This window comes from Urocitellus parryii, chromosome 6, assembly GCF_045843805.1.
Source record: "Urocitellus parryii isolate mUroPar1 chromosome 6, mUroPar1.hap1, whole genome shotgun sequence".
In the NCBI taxonomy this organism is placed as follows: domain Eukaryota; kingdom Metazoa; phylum Chordata; class Mammalia; order Rodentia; family Sciuridae; genus Urocitellus; species Urocitellus parryii.
In genome coordinates this window covers 57,696,964-57,719,902 of record NC_135536.1, presented here as the reverse complement: position 1 = coordinate 57,719,902, position 22,939 = coordinate 57,696,964, and the positions used below count along the sequence as shown (strand labels likewise).

The following is a 22,939-nucleotide window of genomic DNA, read 5'->3' as shown; positions in this document are numbered from 1 at the left end:
CTCAGAGGGAGAGGTCTGAGGTGTGTTCTACTTGGCCATGCAGAGGGCACCCATCTACAAAGAGCCTGGTTTCCCACAGCGGTAACCCACTCATTAGTACCCTTTCTGTCATTCTTCCTTTCCCCATCTCTCCCTCATCTTTTACAATAAGCCAATGATTTACTCTTGGAAGAACTTCTGAGTTAGGACTTATCTAGTGGGGATTTAAACTAAGCAAATATTCTCTGTCCTGAGCATTTAAACTCTAAATTCATTCTCATTTATTCTCTCTATCCTTCCTTATGATTTTATCTATAATTAAGGTGGTTTTCCAATTCTTAGATTACTTCTATTCAAACACATTTTATTCTGGCTCAGGGCAAATGGTAGGCTTATACAGTAGTTAAATGTTAAAAACAATTTAACCCAAGAGTCTGGCTGGAAGGCTAGACTTCTTTTCTATAATTAAAAGATCTAAAGCCATAGAATGCCAAAGTCTGCCATGAGCAAAGCGGCCAAACTAGTGAAGATTGGAAAAAACAGAGTTACACATGCAGATCTTGAAGATAAAGGTGGGATCAAGTGGAGCACTGCCCTCTGAAGGAGAAGGAGGTCAAAAGAATTACTCCAGCCATCTTTATTATATCTGTCTCATTAGTCAGATTAAAGACTATGCAAGCATTATTTTTTGTATTCATGAAAGTTACAGAGTTAGCAACAGTAGGCAGCTATTTCCTCAAGTTACTTTCTACAGTTGCAATGTCCAATGTTAGGAGCATTGTGCAACTCTCAAGAAAGTCCATTGTTTAAAGTTACTAATTTGTGGGCAGATTCAGAAGCAGTGGAACTGGTGAAGCATTGTGGTTGTCTAGCAAGGAAGTTCCTTCATTCCCAGGAGCTGAATGCCTAGAGCAAGGTCAAAGCTGATAAGACTCTAGCAACAGAGTGTCCCTACAGAAAGCATTGCCATAGCAACCGGGCTTCCTATAACTTTGCACAGAAACTTTCCCAGTCACCCAGCATTCCACAGCCATGAACTCATCAAGGACACTAATCTCAGACACTGGTCTCCAAATCACTATCACCACTCTCCACAAAAGCCTATGAGAATATAAAGATGATTGCTCTATGTTTTCAGAGTTTTAAAATGATGTTTATATTCAATATACTTTATAATGTTACATAGTGATAAAAACCAAACCAAATCTACTAACCAAAAAGTCATTGGCTTCTGCTAAAATAGTATTTTCCTCCTACAGAATGTACTTTTGTTAACCCAGATGAAGTTTATCATTAGACCTTCAGAGGATGTGATGGTAGACGGGGTCACTAAAATTTGGAATGAACATGAATCCCAGTCAACAAACTCAAACTTGAAAGAAGTGTATGCCATACTTTCAGTAGTGTCCATTTTCTTATTTCCAAAATACTAACCTCTTAATAGAAATTATATTTGAGGAACTGTCTCTGAAAAATGGAATCTTTCCTGTGTTTACTTTAGCACCTTTCTTCCTAGCAAAGAGAAATTTTCTTAGGCTGAGCAATAGATACTTCAGTGAATTCAAGGTAACTGGCCATACTTTGAGTATTATCTCAGTTAATTAGCAGTTCCAATTTTGTTTAAATTGAAGGGAGGCCATGCCGAACCACAGCTTGGAGTATGAGGCCTTACTTTGTTGGAGATCTGTCATTTCTCTTGTGTTGGTATGTTCTGCTCTAGCTGGCCTCTTTGCTCTTTGCATTTCACCAATGTCGGGGCTGAGGGCTCTTTCCTAGGACCATGGAGTCTTCCCTTGAGAATACTATGTCCTTGTTTGTCTGGCCAAAAATACTCATAGAAAAAAGGGATGCAGAGATCCCCTCTGCTTATGAAAATCCAAACCTTTAAGTAGCCCAAGAGGCCAGTTATCTTGGATTCACTGACGTATCCATTGCTTTGCCTAAGAAAAGTTGTCTTTGCTAGGAAGAAAGGTGCTAAAGGAAACAAAGGAAGAACTCCCTTTTTTAGAGATAGTTCCTGAAACATACTTTCTACAGTTATTGAAGTTCTATTAAGGGTTTGACATTTTGGAAAATGAGAAAATGAACCTATTTACTCTGCTCTCCCTTCCTCTTCCTTTTTCTCTCTTTCTTGTCCTACCACATCACATCCCTCCCATGACCAATAATAGCTATCTATTTATGTATCATTGCTTTCCATTTTTCTCATCTGTTTTGCTAACTATCCAAACATGTACCTACCTGTCAATGTATCAATGTATTTATCTAGTGTTTCCAGCACAGAGCACAGGAAGCATGCTAGAATGTTGCATGCTTTTCTTCACGAGAAGTGTCAATCTCTGTGACAACTACTATAGTAACTGTGCTTGACATCATGATATCCTGGAAAATTACCCATCTGAAATTCTGACTGGCACCATAGTCACTTGTAAGCACTATGTGTATCATACATAATGTCTGTAAATTGGTGGTTTAGTTGGAACTCTTTTTATCTGATTTGAGCTGTGTTTTGGCAATAATTATAAATCATGTTTAAGATAATCCACAATTTGGTAATAAAAAGACTTCATGTAATTTGAAGGATTTCTTTTGTTTATGTATTTCACTTTTTATGCTTTTCACTTTGTTTTTCATATTTAACACATAATAATTATACATATGCATGAAGCACAATATGATAAGTCCATATATATATGCAATATGTAATGATAGAATCAGGGTAATTGGCATTTTCTATTCTGTAAACATTTATCATTTTTGTGTGTGTGTGTTTGTGCTAGGACATTGTGAATTTTTCTAATTCTTTATAAAATGAATAATGGTGTGAATTCCAGTATCACACTGCTGTGGAACACTGGCCCTTTTCTTCCTGTCTGGCTATGTTTTGGTTCATATCATCTAACTTGTCTCTGCCACCCTTCTTCCCTACTCATCCTAGTCTCTACTTTTATGAAATTGTTTCTCCTTATTTTTTATTTGGCTTCTACATATGAGTAGGCAGTTTCATTGGTCGTTCTGTTCCTGTTTTCTTTCATTTCTTATAAAATTTATGTTTTGCCTTTGTCTGATGAGCATCCCAAATGGTAATACTGTTCCATTTAGTGTTTCTCTTGTCTCATATCAGCCTTCCTGTTTATTATTTAAAAATCAACTTAAGGGTTGGGGATGTGGCTCAAGCGGTAGCGCGCTCATCTGGCATGCGTGCGGCCCGGGTTCGATCCTCAGCACCACATACAAACAAAGATGTTGTGTCTGCCGAAAACTAAAAAATAAATATTAAAAATTATCTCTCTCTCTCTCTCTCTCTCTCTCTCTCTCTCTCTCTCTCTCTCTCTCTCTCTCCCCCCTCTCTTCTCTCTCTGTCTTTAAAAAAAAAATCAACTTAAATGTATATTCTGTCTCACATGTTGCTAGGATGAATCAATGGGCATCTGAGCCTATAACTGTTTTAGAACAATTATTTTTATGGTAATAAGGGAATTTATACCCTCAAGGATTTTCATGTTTCTTCTTATATGAAAATGTGGTAAGTCCATCAGTATATGCTCTAGACATATACATATATTCAGCTACATCATGATTTAGTATAATGGGCTTTATCTTTCTTCATGTCCTATATGCCTACATAAGCACAGGAAAGGAAGTCAGTAGTTCATGCCCTCAGGGTGATTGAACAATTTCAGGACACCAAAAACAATAGCATATACCCACAAAGCAAATGATGGGAGATCTATGAGCTTTTAAAGTCCTCTGAGATGTTGAAATCTTATAAAAACAGTTTCAATTTACAAATAAATACATTATAAAATGAAATCAATAAGTGATTAAGTGTTTATTCTATAAGAATTTATAAATTTAAATGTTTATACAATGTGGTATAGGACCTCTAAAATATCAAAATGGTCTTAAAATATTTCATCCATATATAATCATAATAGTTTTGTTTTGGTAGTGATTGTGCATTTTATACTGCTCATTTGTGCTTCAATTTATTGCTTTTGACTAATAATATTTATTAAGCACCCACTGTATACCAAGCACTAGGCACAACTATGAGGAAGGTAATTAAAACAATGAACAAATAAAGAAATTCATTCTGTGTGTCTTTTGTTCTAGGTATGGCTATAAGCACTTTAAACATGTTAAATGACCTCAGTAAGATAATTACAATTATTTTCTCATTTCAATAATAGGAAAATGAGGCACTCAGAAATGAAATAGCTCACCCTAGTTCATATAGTTACTAAGTGACAAAGTTAAGACTTGAAACCAGGTACCTTACTTCCATGTTTGTGCTCCTGCCATGTAACTATCACACCATACTTCAGATAGTGAAATCAGGACACTGACTGAAAGCTCTAGTGGAAGCCTAGGTAATATTCTGTAGTGTGATGCAGAAGGGAAAATATGGAGACCATGGAAACCTCTAAGAAGAATTAACTCAGAACATTTACATCACTCTTGATACACCTCCAAATTAGCAAATGATCCGTCCAATTTGATAAATATTTAAATATTGTTAATAACAGATTAAAAAGCTTCCCACATTAAAATTTTTCCCATGTCATTTATTTTCCTCTAGGATATGATTTAAGCTTAGGTTGTTAAAATTTCTATATTTCTTAAGCAAAACATTTAATTTTCAAAAGGCTGATTTGGGGGAATGTTAAGTAAGATGCTAGCACAATGTTGAGAATGATTTTATCTTTTGACTTCTTGGGTTTTAAAGCTATACATTTTTATATTAAAAGTGCTTACAAACATTAATAATTTCTTGAAATTGTTAGCCATTTTATGGTAAGCTAGAACTATTTTTAATTTCAAACAAAATCAGAGAAAATAAATGCCATCATTAATAAAACTACCTTGGACAGCACTGCATTTTCAACCCAGATTTGGGGGAGAACATAGATATAAGGTTGTGAGTGCAGCTCTGCAATGTACTATAGGTAAAAGAGAGATCTTCTCTCTATATAATATTATATTTTGAGCTTTTAAATTCTCTTGAGCTATTTTCTTTAAATAATCTCTTATTAAATTAAAAAAAAACAACTCATCTTACGCAAAACAATTATGGGGACAAATATCCCTTGACTAAATATCACCTTAATGTGTTTCTATAGTCCAAAATTATACTACTAATTATCTTTAATCTTGTAACTTTCAATCTTCCTAAAATGTGATATTAAACAAAAAAGCTTTGTTAGTATGATATAGTGTTAGAATTAATATAATTATATTTTAACTAAATAATTTTGTAAGACTATGCTATTTACCTCAAGAAGTCTTTCCTTTATCTTTTCATGATGGTATATTCATGATTAAGTATATTTTCAGAATATGTAATCAATAATATCTTCTTTAAGTTTACTAACATTAAATAATTCTTTTAAACATTTTATTGTCTGTCAATTTGTGGTGACTTCTGTGCATTATCTTCACTATACATTATATGTCATTTTTAATCATAAATCTTTATAACGTAATGTCAGCACCTTTAAAGGGCTAATATTATGACATTTTGAAAACTCCCATATTATTTAAAATGATGTTACACGAGCCAGCATGGAACAATGATGTTTAAAAAGGTCAAACAGGCACTCTGTGTCTATCTCATGAAACCCTAATGTGGAATTATTTTCTTGTTCTCCTCTGGCTTTCTTTTTTAAAACAAGACAGATTATATTGAACCACAAAAGCTCCTATTAAGACTCAAGTCTAAACTGGAGTTAATATTTTAAAAAATCATGTAGAACTATTGAACAGTTTAAATATTTCTAGTATAAATTTAGTTCATATTTTTAGCTCTGACTTTGACTAAACTGTTTCTGAATGTGTAAACTCAAATATCAGTATAATCTATACCCCCTGGTTTTACTTAAGGATGCATTATTTAGGGTTATACTGCAATGCAAGCACAAAAATATTTGCCATATATGAATATAATTTTTGTGTGACTTTTATTTTGAGAGTTTGATGAGAAGGCTGTAATACAGATTTTTTTCAATTTAATGAGTGTTTGTGGTTGTGCTTTTAAAACATGAAATATTAAAAAGGGCTGAATTTCACTGGAAGAGTTTTAAAACCTGAACATTAGAATAGAAGCAGAGTGGTTTAATGGCTATCTGAGCCCTCATGTCTTTCTTTCTTTCTGAGTTTTGAAGCCGTGCTTATGAGAACACACTGCCTAGACCTTTCTGATTGATGGGGTTACAACTGTACTATGGGACTGCATTGGAATTAGATGATTTTGTTATTATTTTAAGAACAAAAATTGGGCCCACTGCCTGGGAATAGACTGGGATGATCTATGCCTGGAGTTGTGTTCTATTTATCAGAATTAATAACTTCACCTCTGAATGATCCCGAAGCTAGATAATAGACCAACTTCATCATAAAGTACAAGGACTAAACCACTGTAATATCTATACTGGGATTGGCAAAAGCAAAAAGTGCTTCACTTAAAGAGAAAGAAAGAAATATTTTCTTTTAAAACTTTAAGCACTATTGTGATTCCAATTTAAGAGCGCTAATCTAAGGAAACATAAACTTGAATTGCCCACTCTAGCGCAAAATTTTTAATACAGTTCTATAAGTTTATGTCTTTAATTAAAATTAAAAATTATTAAATCTTGCTTAAATTTGAGCCATATCTTTGGATGTTAGTATAAGAGAATATTTCATTTTAATGTGTGAGTGGATGGATGAGATATAAAGCATGCTATTGAATTCCAGTTGTGCCATATTAAAATAGGTGCATGTTCTTTTGTTTATGTTTTTTAGCATCTCCGTCAATTAAACTCTTGGTGGATGATCCTATAGTTGTAAATCCTGGAGAGGCCATAACATTAGTGTGTGTTACAACAGGAGGAGAACCTGCACCCTCTCTCACCTGGGTCAGGTCCTTTGGGACTCTGCCTGAAAAGACTGTTTTGAATGGAGGAACTCTGACCATCCCCGCAATCACCTCAGATGATGCTGGTACTTACAGCTGCATCGCCAATAATAATGTGGGGAATCCCGCAAAAAAGTCTACCAACATCATTGTGAGAGGTAAGTTTGCCTCTAGACTGTTACGGCATAGATTTCTAGGTTAGCTACACTATTGGAAAGCAAATACTGAAATGTTTAATATAAAACTATATCCTCAAATATGGCATATATATATGTAACATGCAGAGAATGCTGTTTTTAAGTAATGAGATAGTGTCTAATTATAAGTAGAAACAAAAATTCTTAAATGCTAATGACAATGCTTTATATTTATATTGAGTAGTTTTCATACATTTTCAGTGATACATTGAACAGTTTTTATAATATTGTTAATAGAAATACATAATTAAAATGTGGCTGGGCATACTGGCACATACCTGTAGTCTCCTCAGTGGCTTGGGAGACTGAGGCAAGAGGATTGTGAGTTCAAAGCCAGCCTCAGCCAGAGTGAGGTCCTGAGCAACTCCATGAGACCCTGCCTCTGAACAAAATAGGGCTGGGAATGTGGGTCAGCACTTGAGTGCCTTTCTGTTCAATCCCGGGTACCCCCCCCCCAAAATGTGAAGATTGGAGGTGCAGCTCAGGTGGAGTGCTTGCCAAGATATGTGCAAGGTCCTGACATCAATCTCCAGCACCTCAGCAGGGGGGAAAAAGTAAGTAAAGAAATGAAAATATGGCATAGAACATAAAACAATGTTACACAGATTCTATATTGTAAACACCTATTACAAACAGTGCTTTATGTTGAGAGGTGATACAGAGATCTGTAAGATATTATCCTATACTCAAAAGATTCTACTGTCAGTGAAAATAAAATATATTGATGGCTCTGTCATATGATATAGCATGAACAGAAGGTTTAGAAAAATTTAAAAAGAATTTCTAATTATTTCTGCCTGAGGTTATTAGGGAATAGCCTAATAACCTGGTATTAGGTTATTTATGGTATTTATACTTTTGAGTAAGATTTTGACATGTTGAAATTGAGCAAAGACATGGAAAAGTCAGAAACAGAAAAGGCAACACTTATTCAAGGAATTTAAGTAAAATGTTGTGGGACACTAATCGACAACAGCAGTATACTAAGGTATAGCCATAACTGCCTTCAGTGGGTCCCCTAATGATGCATATGCAGAACCTCTTACTCCATCCTTTTGGGGAGACTGGAAGGAGAGGAAGGAGGGTGTGCAGAGAGACTATCTGTTTCTTCATGTCCAACTTCATTTGGCATGGTCCTGGGTTGGCAATAGAACCTGAAGTCCTAAGCCTCTGAAGTCCAAATTCATATGCCCAGGAAGACTTTTAGAGCACACAAATGTGAATCACTCATGATGTCAGATTCCAATGGAAGGAAAATATAACTGAGTATATCGGTATCAACATGTGACTTTATAAATAAAGATTGTAGCAGTTTTAGTGCACACAGTTATCTGTTATCATCCAAATTATTAGCAATATTATATGATGAAAATATAGATTACTCATAATATTATCATGTAAATCAAAACACTATGATTAGCAAACCCTCTGCCACAAAATTGTAGGCCATACGAAATTTAATGATTCAAAATGTGTCATCATTTTATCTCTCACTTCCAAATGAAACACAGTGCCAATTAAAGTACCACAATGCTTTCCTATGAGATGCAGTATTATTGAAAAAGCTTTTTTATATTTATGTTTATTTTGTTTCAAACCATGTATCACAAGTTGGCATACATATAAAGATAAATAAAAGCAAAATAAATAGATAATCATTCCCAAAGCTTCATACTTGGATCCCAATTTTTAATCGGTTTTTATTCCAGAGTGCTTGATGACCATGGTTTTCTCTTCAGTATTATCCTTTATGTCATGAGGAGCATTTATAATTCAGAACTGTTGAGAAATTCTATCTCTGAGATTTTCTCTCAAGTCATAACATGCTGCTTTGGTCACCTAGTCAGTAGCAGCTCCGAGAGGCTGTTGAGTGTAAGATGCATTCTCATTTCAGAACTGTTAAGATCGGCAATTAGATCTTTAAAGGATTTTATAATCAATGATATGATCTTTATATCAATTATTCAGTAAGTTTCTCCTAGAAAACTACCACATGCTAAGGTCTCAGGGATGCATAAGGGTAACTACAAGATCAGAGACCACATCCCTGCCCCCAAGAGCTCACAGTTCTCTAAGCAAATTAAGAATACAAGGAATGACATACAAAGTAAAGAGAGGATTAAAAAATTCAAGTACCCACACCTCCTGTTTGAAACATTGGTATTAATGCCATGTGATTCCTTTTAAGCCTTGTTTCAGTGACCAACCAGATACTGACCTCCTTCTACCCCAAATTATAAGAAAAAAAACTGTATAGTCTCCACAGTTTATTTTCTGTTTTTATTTTGTTGTTATTGTTTGTTTGTTTGCTCTCAAAATATACTTGCTCTCCCAAGAAACTAGGAAACAATCTGCTAAATCTCCCTATAATGATGGTGAGGTAAGGTAAAGCATCCTGGCACCTGTCCTTAAGCATCATTAATGCAACATCGAATTCCTTACTTCATTATTTTAACTAAGACAGAAACTCACTAGAGGAAAATGATGCATTGAGTCTAATTAAAACAATAGGATGATTTGCAATATTCAACCTATGTTCAGCTGGCAAAATGTACAGCAGAAAATATTGCTTAGTCCTCCTCCATAAAGGACCTATTCAGTGCATTGCAAATACATCTATGCTCTGATGATTTACTCCTTCCTACCTTCCCTTCAGTTTTCATATGTTTCCTTCAAACAAGTTTCCAATTTTGACACAAATGACCTGAAATAAAGAAAGCCTTAAAAGTTTATTTATCTTATTTATTACTTCTTTTTATGCCTTAATTTTTTGAATTGTATATTTGCATAATCATATTATATTACCAGTGGGGCGTCTCAGCAGTGGCATTCACATAATTCATCAAATTGAGTTTGTATATAATCTTGCTGAGTAGAAAAACAAGTCTTGGTTAACAGGTTCTATATTGAACTTGGGGAGGGGGAAGAAAAGCTACTATATTAATGTGAGGGCTTTTGATTTCTGTCCACTGAGACCAAGACATTTAGTTCAGGGAATTTATTTTCTTTTCATTATATCAAAGAAATTATTTTTAATTCTTCTGAATTTATAGAGCTCTTTGGGGTCTTAGATTAACTATAAAATAGATACAATCTAAATAGAATTTTAGGGTAATTCTCTCCTCCCCCACTATTTTCTGTAATTAAATCAGGATCCATAGACCAGGTTTCTGAGCAAGTACAAGAATAGTTTCTGCATAGAATCACCTTTCCAACTGGTGAATGTCTATGCACAAAATAAGCATATAGTATCAACAGGAATAAAACTCTAGAAACATTTCCAAACTCTTTATTTGAATTCCCCAAAATTAGAGAAAACTTTTAAATCTTACATACACACACACATTGCATGTAAATAGCAAGCTCAAACTATATATGAATCTCACATGCTTCACTACATTGGTCAAACATATGTAAATACAGCAGCAATATCTTCTCTTATGATCATTTAAGAAGTACAGTGATTGAGCCACATTTCACCTAAATCAGGAAAAAAAGATGTTGCCTAATGTATCTAAAAAGAAAATTACTTTGATTACCTATGTTGGGTGACCTGAGTTCAGTGCTTTCCAAACTCTTATTAGACAATATGTCATTCCCATTTGAAGACTGTTGTTGTGATTCTCTGTATTTAGAATTTTTTTTCATTTTTCTTCTATTAGAAATAAAACAATGTTGAGTAAGCATGGCTTATAACATGATCAAAATATTAACATATTTTAGGGTCCTGTAGCATTCTTGAATGTCTCATGGTGTATTCAAGTCGCAAATATATATTTAGTTCGATATTTTGGATGCATGATGCAAAATAGTAATAAAATTCTAAATTTGATTTAATGCAAAATATTCTTCCTTCTCCAGCTTAGGTCTACTATAAACTGGAAACCTGCTATAGAAAGGGTAGAAGGAGCATGGGTGGTTTTTTTCTTTTTGTCTATCAATCATTCAGATTCCTCTCTACCTACCCCTGGCTTGGTGGCTAAGTTCTGGAAACCTGGGTTTGTGCAGGATATAAAGCAGCCCTTTGTGTTCTTATGTGACACTTGGAATTTTTATATGAACTTTCAAGAGGTTTTTCTTCCTAGAAGATATATTTATCTGTGTAGATGAAGAAGTGTCCAGCAATAGGAATCTCCTAAGAAGTCCTTTAATACGCCACATTCCCTGAGCATCTTGTGCTTTGCCTCTCCCCTCTTTCTGCTGATCTCCCTGTCCTCCAGGCAGCCACCCCGAAAAGCCCAAGATGAGCCCATGTTCCTTCCACATGAGACTCCTGTCTGTCTGGTGGAAATGCTTACCAATCAACTTTCTGAGGAGACACAGATCTCCATGTACCACCTCTATTTTAGAGTCTTCAGCTTATGAGTGAAGCACCAATGCAGTGGGATATTTCAGAACTCTGGTGGATCCCAGAGGATTGAGATGAAAGGAATAGCTTCTCCTTCTTCCACCTTTGGTTTGGAAGGAACTTCATTTCACAGTTTTTTTTTTCCAAATATGACCTAATGATAGAATTTCATCTATGACCCTTCTTCCCCTAATTATCTACAATGTCTAAGAATTAGCAATGGGGTTTCTTTGACTTCTTCAGATAATTATACATAAGAAGAGTTCTTTTCAGCACTCACTATAGAATTGTATGGATTCTAAGGCAAAAGTGAGTCAGAAAAATCTTCTATTATCTAGTTTCATGAAAACATGGATTAGAGGAATTGAAAATTCAAAAATTTTTTTAAAAATTTAGCTTGAATTTCTTTATGTTGTGGATTGATCAAATCCTCCTGCCTCTATCTTCAAAATATACTTTGAGTCTGACCTTATCATTCATGTTCAATGTTACTGACTTTGTCCAAACCATCAATGTGTCTTTCCTGATTGATTACAGTAATCGTTTCATTGTTACTCTTTCCACATTAGCTCCTCTTTTGGACATTCACATACATTATTAGATAAGGAAGAATAGACTGAGTTAATGAATAGACGCATAGTTGTTAATTACTAAGAAAGAAGAACTTGTGTGTTCTCCAAAGGCTCATTAATAGTGAAGTCTTGATGTCAGGATCCCAATGGTGGCACTGTTGAGAGATGATGGAACCTTTGAGAGGTGGAACCAAATGGAAGGTCATTGACAATGTGTTCTTTATAGTAGTTCTCAGAAAATCCCTTAGTAATTCTTACAATATAGTTCTTATAAAAAGAGCAAGCCTGGCCTCTCATATCTGTATACTTCTTGGATTGAGCTGTGAATTCTTGCTTGGATATGCACTTCCACCTTTGGCACTTGCAATTTGCCATGAGGGCCTCACCAGAACTGAGGTGATTCAGGCACTATGCCCTTGAATTTCCAGAGCTATGAGTTAAATAAATGTTTTTTTTTCTTTATAAAGTTAGCTGCATTGAGTATTTCATTATAGTTAAAAAGAAATATGACTAATATAGAAAATTAATACTGAACAATGGGGATCATTATCCTAATTATAGCTAAACCTGAAGATGTGGAGGAGACTTTAGAATTGGATTATAGGAATATTTGAAACACTTAGGAGATACAGGCAAAAGAAATCTGAGAATTCTGTTACAGAAGTATTATGGTCTATTCTTGTGGGGCATAGAAGTCTAACTTAGGCAACAAACATATTTGAGATGGAAATGAAGATTCTTTGGCAATGGTTCAAAAGACTATCCTATTACACTGTGACAAAGAATCTGGATGAATTTTATTAATATCATAAGACTTTGTGTAAAGCCAAACTTAAGAATGATTGCCTAGTTATTTGGTAGAGGAGATTTCAAAAGAGCAAAGCATTGAGACTGTTGCATAGTATTATTGGCCTCTTCTAGTCCGTTTCACAGTGATAATTTGGAGAAAAAAGAAAGCAGAGTAGAAAGATTTGAAAAAAGTCACAGCCTAGCCAGGAAGGAGCAATAAACATGTAGGTATACAAATAAGGAAGGTATTGTTGAGCAGTGGCATGATACAGAGACTAAGAGATTTAGATATCAATCATGAAAGAATTTAATAGTGCTTCCTAGTTGATAATACTGCTAGAAGTTTTGCATGTGTAATTGGTATATGTATGTGTGCCTGCTCCATGAAGTCAATCAGTTGTCTAAGCTAATCACACTTCTGCCATTGTTTATTCTGTGGCTACTCTGCCTTCAGTGTTGCCTTCATCCCTGTCTGCCTTAAGTAATAAGAATCTTCAGTGAACACACATGGCATATTAGTTTCAGTCATATTAGTTTTAGTCATAGTTTTATTAGCTTTAGTCAAATTCTAATTAACTAGAACTCAGACATATAGGAATGCCTAACAATTTAAAGGTTGGGTAAGGTATTCTTACTATGTCATAAGGAAAAACAACACATGAATTTTTGTCAACTGTTAGGCATCACATTCACTCAAGAGCCAGCCTGAATAAAATCATCCCAGTGTACTGATCAGATTCCTCCTATATATTTTTAGCTCCCCCAGAATGGAATTAAAATTCATCCTCAACATTTCAAAGACCATTCCTCTTTATTCACTTTTGATTCACTGTCCTTTTTTTTTCTCTTCTCCACAACTCAAGAACTATATATATATGCTGTTCATTCTGCTTGGAATGTTAATTTTCAAATACTACCTTGGGTGCTGTGCATGGTAGCACACACCTGTAATCCCAGCAGCTCGGGAAACTGAGACAGGAATGTTGAGAGTTCAAAGCCAGACTCAGCAAAAGCAAGGCAAGGCACTAAGCAACTCAGTGAGACCCTGTCTCTAAATAAAATACAAAATAGGGGTGAGGATGTGGCTCAGTGGTCAAGTGCCCCTAAATTCAATCCCTAGTACAAAAAAAAAAAAAAACTACCTTTAACTACTCTATCTTAAATTGCTTACATTAATTTTTCTTTTTATCATGTAGCTCCCTGGAATAAATATAAAAATATTTATAAATATCCTTATTTAGTATCTATCTCTCATGTGACTACAGGGGCAAACCGTCTTCTGTTTGTTTTCTTATTCATTATGGTAGGCCTGGAGCCTAGACCCAGCATATAGTAGATGCCCAATAAATACTAGTTGAGTAAATGTATTTCACAAGTTCAATGTCTTACATTGGACATTTCTTCTAAATATCACACTTTGATAGCCTAGTACATGTTAAATGTTGTGAAGCAAAATTGGAAAATTCTATGTGCATGTGGGAAATTCTATGTGTAAATTAATAATTTGCATGATGTGATTAACTCATTGGAAAGGTGACATTGTTCTGATTATCTTTAATGTGTAGCAAGTACCACAAAATAATACCTTAAAATATTAACAGTAATTTGTTTTGCTTATAAATCTGAGAGTTGAGAGGTTCAGTTAAAATATTTAGGATCCTTCATAAGGTTTCGGTCAGAAGTTGGTTGGGGCTGGAATCATATTCAGGGTGTTTCCCTTCAAAACCAGCTGGTGCTCAAACAGCTGGGCTCCTCTCTGTATCTGTCTGACTCAGTTTCTCTTTCTTGCTTCTTCCTTAGCCACCACCCCCACCACCATGTTCATCTCTCATCTCTCTAAATGATCCATGTACTTGGCAGCTTCAAGGTAGCTAGACTTCCACAAGGCCCCCAGGTGGAGTGGCCAGGAGATGCATGGGCTCATCTAACCTAGCCTCATGGTCATGTACCATTGTCATTGCATTCTCTTCTTCAAGGCAGTGACCTCTTCAAAGTAACAGTGTAAAAAAAATGTTTTTCCTTTGAATTTTAGAATTATTTGAATTTGTTTCATTGGCTATGATCTCAGCTTTCTAATACAGGGAAATAAAAGAAAATGTCAATATTGAAATAGAGTTAACCTTTATGGAAGAAGTCAATATGTACTCAGTGGGGCATGGATTTACACGTTCCTAACTGCACAGAAATATAGCATAACCTTCAGAAACATCATAACTCTCTGTTCTGAAAAGTGGTGATCTACCTAGCTCCAGTTTATGCACATGAAAGGACTGCCTATAAAATCTGAATTTTAATATTGAACATATTTGTTCTGAAGTCACTTTGCTAAAAGATATATGAGCACTGCAGATACTTCAAAATGATCATTTTTTGCTTATTACAAAAAACATGCGTCTAAAATTCTAGGATAAAATTTTTTGAACATTTAAATGTATCATTTCTGCTTAAATAATTGTAATAGCTAACATTTACTGAAAATTTATTATATACCAGACTGTTAGGCACTCTTAGGCACTTAACATTTTAATCATCTCAACACACTTACGAGGTAGAAATATTGCTCCTATTAGAAAGAAGTAAAACTGAAGGGAGAGCTACTAAGTAACTTTCCCATAACAAGCTTCTTTTAAGCATCAGAGCTGAGATTTAGGGGGAAAAAAACATACACACAAAAATATAGCTTCAGGATCAATATCTTAAGATGCCTTTTAGAATTTAACCAGATACTTTACAAATATTTAATTTCTTTCCAAGTATTTGAACTGACCAAAGTTCTTTTCTATTTCATGTATTTCTTTCATTTTGTTTATTTATATATTTACTTATTTATTTTTATGCTGGGCATTGAATTAGGAGTACATGCACATTCTACCACTTCAAATCTCCCAATGACCTTTTCTATCTCTTCTTTCCTTTTGTTACCAGAGATTTGCTAGAGATTCTTTTTGTGTTGCAAATACATTTTCTGTAAACTTATTTAAAAAACAATCCTCAGCAATGCAAAGTCCTAAGACATTTTTTTATTACACTGTTTCCTTTGTAAATATACAACTTCTTTTAATTGGAGGACATTCTCTGTTTTTGTTAATCAGTATTTGTCTTCTAAAAACAATGGCCATTATTTTACTTAGTTTCAAATTCTAGCCAAGATGACATATATAGTTTATAATTTGTATATACATTTTGAAGGACTTGGTATGATTGCACATTCACTGGTTGTCTTAAAATAATTGTACAAAAATTTTCAAAAATTTCTAGCAATTTGAAGAGATCAATGGAGTTGCTAAATACACAGAAGATATCTGCACAATTAAAACTTTCATTATAAGCAAGAAAAATCAACTAACCCATATTTATGAATATATCTTCATTATTTTTTATTGAAAGTTATATATCTTCAAGCTATGGATCAGAAAATCAGTTAATTGGCAATTTCTTAGAAATAATTGATCAGATTTAGCTCCAGTCCATTTCTGAATGGATATTATTTGTGAACTTTATAGGTCAGGAAAGATCTTTCCGAGCATTTACAACTCATCAGATTTAATTTTCTGTCATCAATATCTTTGTTCCACAATATTTCATTAATAAATACTATAACAATAATAGCTGAAATGATAGCAAACCAATCCTTTGACATTCCCACAGAGAACTGTCTGCGGCATGCAGGTGTCCCGATTACTCATGCAGATTAAGTGCTCTATTTCTCTTTTCCTAATTTAATATTCTGTAGTAATTACATATCCCCCAAAACACCAGGGATAATTTTATTATATTGTTTTGTAGCTCTAAAATAGTTTCATTATTTCCTCTTTTAAAATTAATCAGGGCCATACAAAATCTAGAAATTAACAAATTCAGTAGTTTTTATCCAAATATGGATAGCTCAGTTTTCTTGTCTAAATAATAAATATAACTTATCCTTGTTCATTGGAATAATACATGAAGAATTTCATAAAATATAATCTTAAATGAAAAGTTTTATCTAGATAAGGCATAATATTATATTTACTTTAGTGATATATAGACATTTTACTTTTACATGTTTATTTTATTAAAACTTAAATTGGGGGTTGGGGATGTGGCTCAAGTGGTAGCGTGCTCACCTGGCATGTATGAGGCACTGGGTTGGATCCTCAGCACCTCATAAAAATAAAATAAAGATGTTGTGTCCACCTAAAAAACTAAAAAAAAAATATATATTAAAAAAAACCTTTAAATTGTCATGCTTAATGGATGGAGTCTCTCTTGTTATATTTACTCTGATCAGAATGATATGTGCCAAATGATAAGAGTACTTTAAGGTCAATACTGGTAAGTATCCAGAAACAAAAAAAGTCTTATTTAAGTAATGTTATTTTTTAACATTCTCTTATAAGTTCCTTTGAAGCTGTTCTCAGTTTTTCTGGATTCCCTACAATAATGAAATGACATCAAAACAATGGGTACTAACTTGAAGGTCAACTCTCGACATTTTTGCTTATTGTTATGGCAGCTACTTAACTCCCAGGCCCATAGGCTCACCACACTTGGTCTGTGTGGGTTCAATGACCTATAAGCAGCAGGGTGTAGGGCAAGAGATCTGTGATCTGGCTAGGACTTCTTAAATGAACTCCTGTATCCTAAGTATATAAATAGGCCTACCTCACTATTGTCTATATCTGAGAAATTATAGGATATAAACTCTAAGATATATTTGCTCTAACTGTATGATTCTCTAATACCACAATGTCCCTCTATGCATTCCCATTTTTAAGGTATTTCTAGACCTAACCAATCTAGTTTTATTAATAAACTCACCCCCAACAAATTCATGGAAACACCTGGCTCTACAGTTTTGCATTTATGAAAATGTTTTTCAATATAAACATTAAAGAACACTGAATTTTAAAACAAAGTTCTTTTCTTAAAAATTATGCATTAGTGATTTATCTCAGGATATATTAAACCAGGAAGATAAACATTAAGTGATGCTTTTAACAGGTGTTAGAAATTTTCTGTTCCTTGCTAGATCTGTGTCAGTTGGTACAAAGGACAGAATGGAGTTCCTACCCTTATGGAAAAGAGAGATGTTAGGGCAACTGCCTCCATGCAGCATAGGGAAGAATGAGTTCACTTCATAAAAGAAAAGGTAATGTGCCAGTGGAAGCTCAGAAAGAGAAGGTGGGGATGCCCTTGGTGCTGGACTGAAAAGTCAGAGTCCTCATATATTCAGAAGTGAGGCATCTCTTTTGTTTGCTGCCCAAATGTTAACCTTAACTAGCCCCTTGAACTTATCCTTTTTCTTATGAATGAAATATTATGAACTGTTGATAGTACTCTATAGAAAAATCTATGTTTAACTTCCATCTTCCATAATAGAATATTTTCAGAAACCAAGCAAATAAACATTTTATTCTATGATTTTAAAATAATGCTTAAAAGTCCATTTCTTATGATTTTCAATTGCATAAGATTTTCTATGCAATTAAATATAAAATTGTATATATAAGAATTTATATTCAATTTTCTATAAGTTGTCTTTGTCTGTTTACCTTAAATTCTGTCAAATATTCTTCCAACACCAGTGATTATTTTAGATGTTTCATGGTATTTCTAGAGTCAATCAAATTTAATTCTTAAACTGATCATTTTCTAGACTTCATTATTTCTTAGTTTTACATTTCAAGGAAACCTCCCTCCCTTATTTTGTTCCTTTTCCTTAGTGTTTCAAGAAATATACTTATCTGAAAATTTCATGGCATGTAAATCACTAACCCAGTAGTTCAAATCCATCTTACCCAAATTTATCTGCTAAGATCAACCAGGAATTAGCAACTGGTAAGAAAAAAACTTAGCTGCTGAAAGTCTAATTTCACAATGGCATGTATTAGTTAAAGGTGACAGAACTGGGGCTGGGGATGTGGCTCAAGTGGTAGTGCGCTCGCCTGGCATGCGTGTGGCCCAGGTTCGATCCTCAGCACCACACACCAACAAAGATGTTGTGTCTGCCGAGAACTAAAAAATAAATATTAAAAATTCTCTCTCTCTCTCTCTCCTCTCTCACTCTCCTCTCTCACTCTCTCTTTAAAAAAAAAGTGACAGAACTGTACAATTAAGATATGAGCTTATATGAATTATACTTCAGCAAAAAAGGGTAATTAAAGAAATCAAGTTGTGGTATAGTTAGGTTTGAAATTTATATAAAATTAGTGTCACTTTCTTTAATTGTTTGAAACAATTCTCAGGAAAACCCATCTGGAATTACAGGTTGTTTTGTACAAAGATTTTTCAATTACAGATTTAATCTAATAAATATAAGTGTTATGGTTTGGACATGAAGTATCCCACAAAGACTCATGTGTTAAAGTCTGGCTACCCCATTTAGCAATGTACAGAAATGAGGATTTCAGGAAGTTATTGGATCAGGAGGGCTATAACTCATCAGTGGACTAATCCATTTGATGGGTTAATAATTTGAATGAACTTTTGGGAGTTGGTAGATACTCTAGGAGGTGTGGCCCAGTGGAAGGGATTAAATTCTTAGGGGCGTGTCTTTGGTGATTATGTCTTGTTCTTGGCCCTATGTCTCTTTGCTTTCCATCTTCCATGGGGTAAACCATACCTCTCTGCCATACTGTTCTACTTAGGCTCAGTCCCAGAGCAACAGAGCCATCTGATCATTGACTAAACCTCTGAAACCATGACACAAAATAAATATTTCCTCTCTTAAGTCGTTTTTCTCAGATATTTGTCACAGAGATGAAAAACTGACTAGGCCTATTAAAACATATATTTTTTTTCCATCTTTGTTTTGCTTTTCTATAAATCTGAATATCATTTAAACTATCAAATTAATTGTCAAAGTTTTTTCAGTAATTTCTTATGTATTTTAGGTTGTGCTATTAAGGAAAGATTAATATTTGTTAGTTTCTTTGGTCTATTTAATCAAATTATGGCCAATTTCTAAGGTTTGTAGTATGGAGGGGATGTACATAATCTTCCTGCTGTCATGAGCAGGTAGGTATGAGGTAGTTCAATATATCACTATTGTAATATGTAATGAAACCAGGATTTTGGTCATTTATATCTTTATTCATGGTTTTTTAAAAATAGTTTTTTCTGGATGTCTTTCAATTTCCTTAGTTATTTTGAAGAAACAACTTTAGAACTTTTAGTCTTCTTGATTTTGTATGTTTTCTATTATAATGATTCTGCCTTTTATTTTCATCCTTCTATGTCATTAAATTTTAACTGCTTTTTTTTTCATTGCTACTCTTTATCTCACAAATATGGATATATTCTGTTTTTGTTTTCTTTCAGATCAGCGTGTGTGTGTGTGTGTGTGTGTGTTGTTTTAATTTCCGTTGAGACTTTAATCCAAACACTATTCTTAAGGGTATTGTTCAGTTTCTAAAACATTAAAGATATATCTGTTATCTTTATATTACTGTTTTATAGTTTAATTATGTTGTGTTTGAAGAACCCATTTTGCATAATTTCAGCTCTTTTAAATATGTTGACTTTTTAAAAAATAAAAATGGTATCATCAATTGTTATGATTTAGATGTGGTGTCTCCCAAAAGCTGACATGTGGGACAATTCAGGAAGGTTTGGAGGAGAGATGATTGGGTTATAGCCTTAACCTAATCAGTGAGTTAATCCCTGATGGGATTAATTGAGTGATGACTGGAGCCTGGTAGGGTGTGGATGGAGGAGGTGGACACTGGGGGCGGGGGGCATGTAGCTTTGGGGTGTATATTTTGTATCTGGAGTGTGGATCTCTCTCTCTCTGCTTGCTGATTGATCATCATGTGGGCTGCTTCCCTTTGCTGCACTCTTCTGCCATGATGTTCTACCTTGCCTCAAGCCCTGAGGAATGAAACCAGCCTTCTTTGGACTAAGTCCTCTAAAACTGTGAGCCCTCAAATTAACTTTTCCTCCTCTACAATTATTCTAGTTGGATCTTTGAATCGCAGCAGTGAAAAAGCAGACTAAAACATCTTGTTAAATTTTTCGAGTACTAGAAAATAATATATATTCTGCTATTGTTGAAGAGAATGTTCTATACATATCATTTTGATCCTGTTAGTTGATGAAGTTCTTCAATATACTACTAACTAGCTATTAGTTGTTCTATTTTAAGAGAAGTTTCAAGTAAAATGGTGAATTTGCCTGCTTTTCCCTTCAGTTATATTAGTTGTTTTTACTTAAAGTCTTTTCAACTTTTTTGTTGTTGTTGTTTTAGAATTATTATGTCTTTCATGATTGGAACTTTTGGCCTTTTGTCCATATATAATGTCCTTCTCTGAGTCTGGCAATTTTCTGTGCTCTAATGTTCACTTTATCTGTTAAATATAGTCCCTCTCACTTAACATTAATATCTGCATTTTGATTATTTTGTTTTTATCCTACTTATATATTTGAAATGAGTTTTTTATAGATTATTAATAAATTCGTATTTTTAATCTATCCTGCCAATGTATGTTTTAATTGGTGTGTTTAGACCTTTACATTCAATGTAATTATGGAAATGTTACTTATTTTTTGTTTTCTATTTGTTCTCTGACTATGTTTCCATTTTCTTTAATCTGACTCTGGATACTTGTCTAAGTGTTTCTCCTTATCTGTAGATAGTTTAATAATTTTACTAGTATGTGCTTGCTTTGTGTTTGTTGTATAACTTTCAGAAAATCCCTGGCCAAAATTTCTGCAGATATTTCCATCTCTCTTTCATCTGTTCTATTTTTACTTATTTTAGACCTTTCAATGTTGCTATGTTCATTTCTTTTTTTCTTTGATCTCCTTGTCTGATCTTCAATCCATACATATCTTATGGCCCCATCTTCTGATTTACCTGTCATATCTTTTGTTGCTTCTTATTTGCTTTAAGTAAATTCATTGAGGGCTGGAGATGTGGCTCAGCGGTAGCGCGCTCACCTGGCATGCGTGCGGCCCGGGTTCGATCCTCAGCACCACATACCAACAAAGATGTTGTGTCCGCCGAGAACTAAAAAATAAATGTTAAAAAAATTCTCTCTCTCTCTCTCTCTCTCTCTCTCTCTCTCTCTCTCTCTCTCCTCTCTCACTCTGTCTTTAAAAAAAAAAAAGTAAATTCATTGAGTTCTTTATTTCACTTATTTTATTCTTTTAAATTATAAAATTTACATTTTATTTAGTTCTGTAGATTCCAAATATCTGGTAAAACCTTCCTTTTCATTTAGCATTTCCTATCATTTATTTTCTAAGCATTTCAATGATGGCTATTTAATAAATCCTCTGTCTTAATTATCTGTGGTCTGTTAGTATTCTGTTTTTCTTTGTCAACTCCTATTTTTAATTTCATGCCATTTATTCCATATGGAAAATTTGCTGAGGATTATGTTATTTTTCTTTAGAAATGTTTCTTTGTTCTTGTTTTCTTTGTGTATGTTTTATTTTATCTTATGCTAAGCAGATAGTAGTCTTATTGCCTCAATCCAATCAGGGGCTGAGCAGAGTTAAGCTGGAATAGTAATGTTCTACTTGTCTCCTATTTGTTGCACCCTTAAGTAATAGCTGTTCAGAGCTGCCAACTTCGTATTATTGGTTATTTGCTGGAGATTTTGGCTTGGATTTTCAACCTTCTGCTATATGTTTGAAACAAGTAAATGACTTCTAAGAGAAGGAACCTGTAATATGTGAATTTCACCTTTTTGTTTTTCTACCTGTGGAATTTTGACCTCTTAAGTTCAGTTTGCCAGAACTGATATCTGATAGTTTCAAAATGGACTTTAAAAAATCTTATTGGTTTTCTAATAAAAAAACAAAAGTGTTGGTCAGTTGTAAAAAGCTCTAATAAAATTTAAAAACAGAAACTCATTTTATTATACTTTATACATTAATGTATTTGTAGTAAAATAGACTGACTTTCAATTTGAGTGTTTGAAGGACAATAATGATAGGACATAGAAAACAAAATTTTATAAGCATATAAAATAGAAAATAATGAAAGAGTTTAGATTGGTTAATTTTTCCACCATAAATTTGATACTGTTTAGGCTAATCTAGATATAGGACATTTTTGCTACTGCTTCACTATTTAGGAGCAAATCGTAATAGAATGTAAATAAATTGATATACTTATATATTTACATTACAAAAATGCTAACAGTAGCATAATTTCATAATATAAAAATCA

At 33.8% G+C, this 22,939-nt stretch overlaps 1 protein-coding gene across 1 annotated transcript in view; it reads left to right on the top strand.

Moving 5' to 3' along the window:
- The window catches only part of Mdga2 (MAM domain containing glycosylphosphatidylinositol anchor 2), a 772,336-nt gene that overhangs the window by 528,492 nt on the left and 220,905 nt on the right, over window positions 1-22,939 (top strand). The window contains exon 6 of the mRNA XM_026391061.2: window positions 6,763-7,032. Coding sequence (XP_026246846.2) covers window positions 6,763-7,032 — 270 coding nt within the window. The remainder of the gene's footprint in view (window positions 1-6,762; window positions 7,033-22,939) is intronic.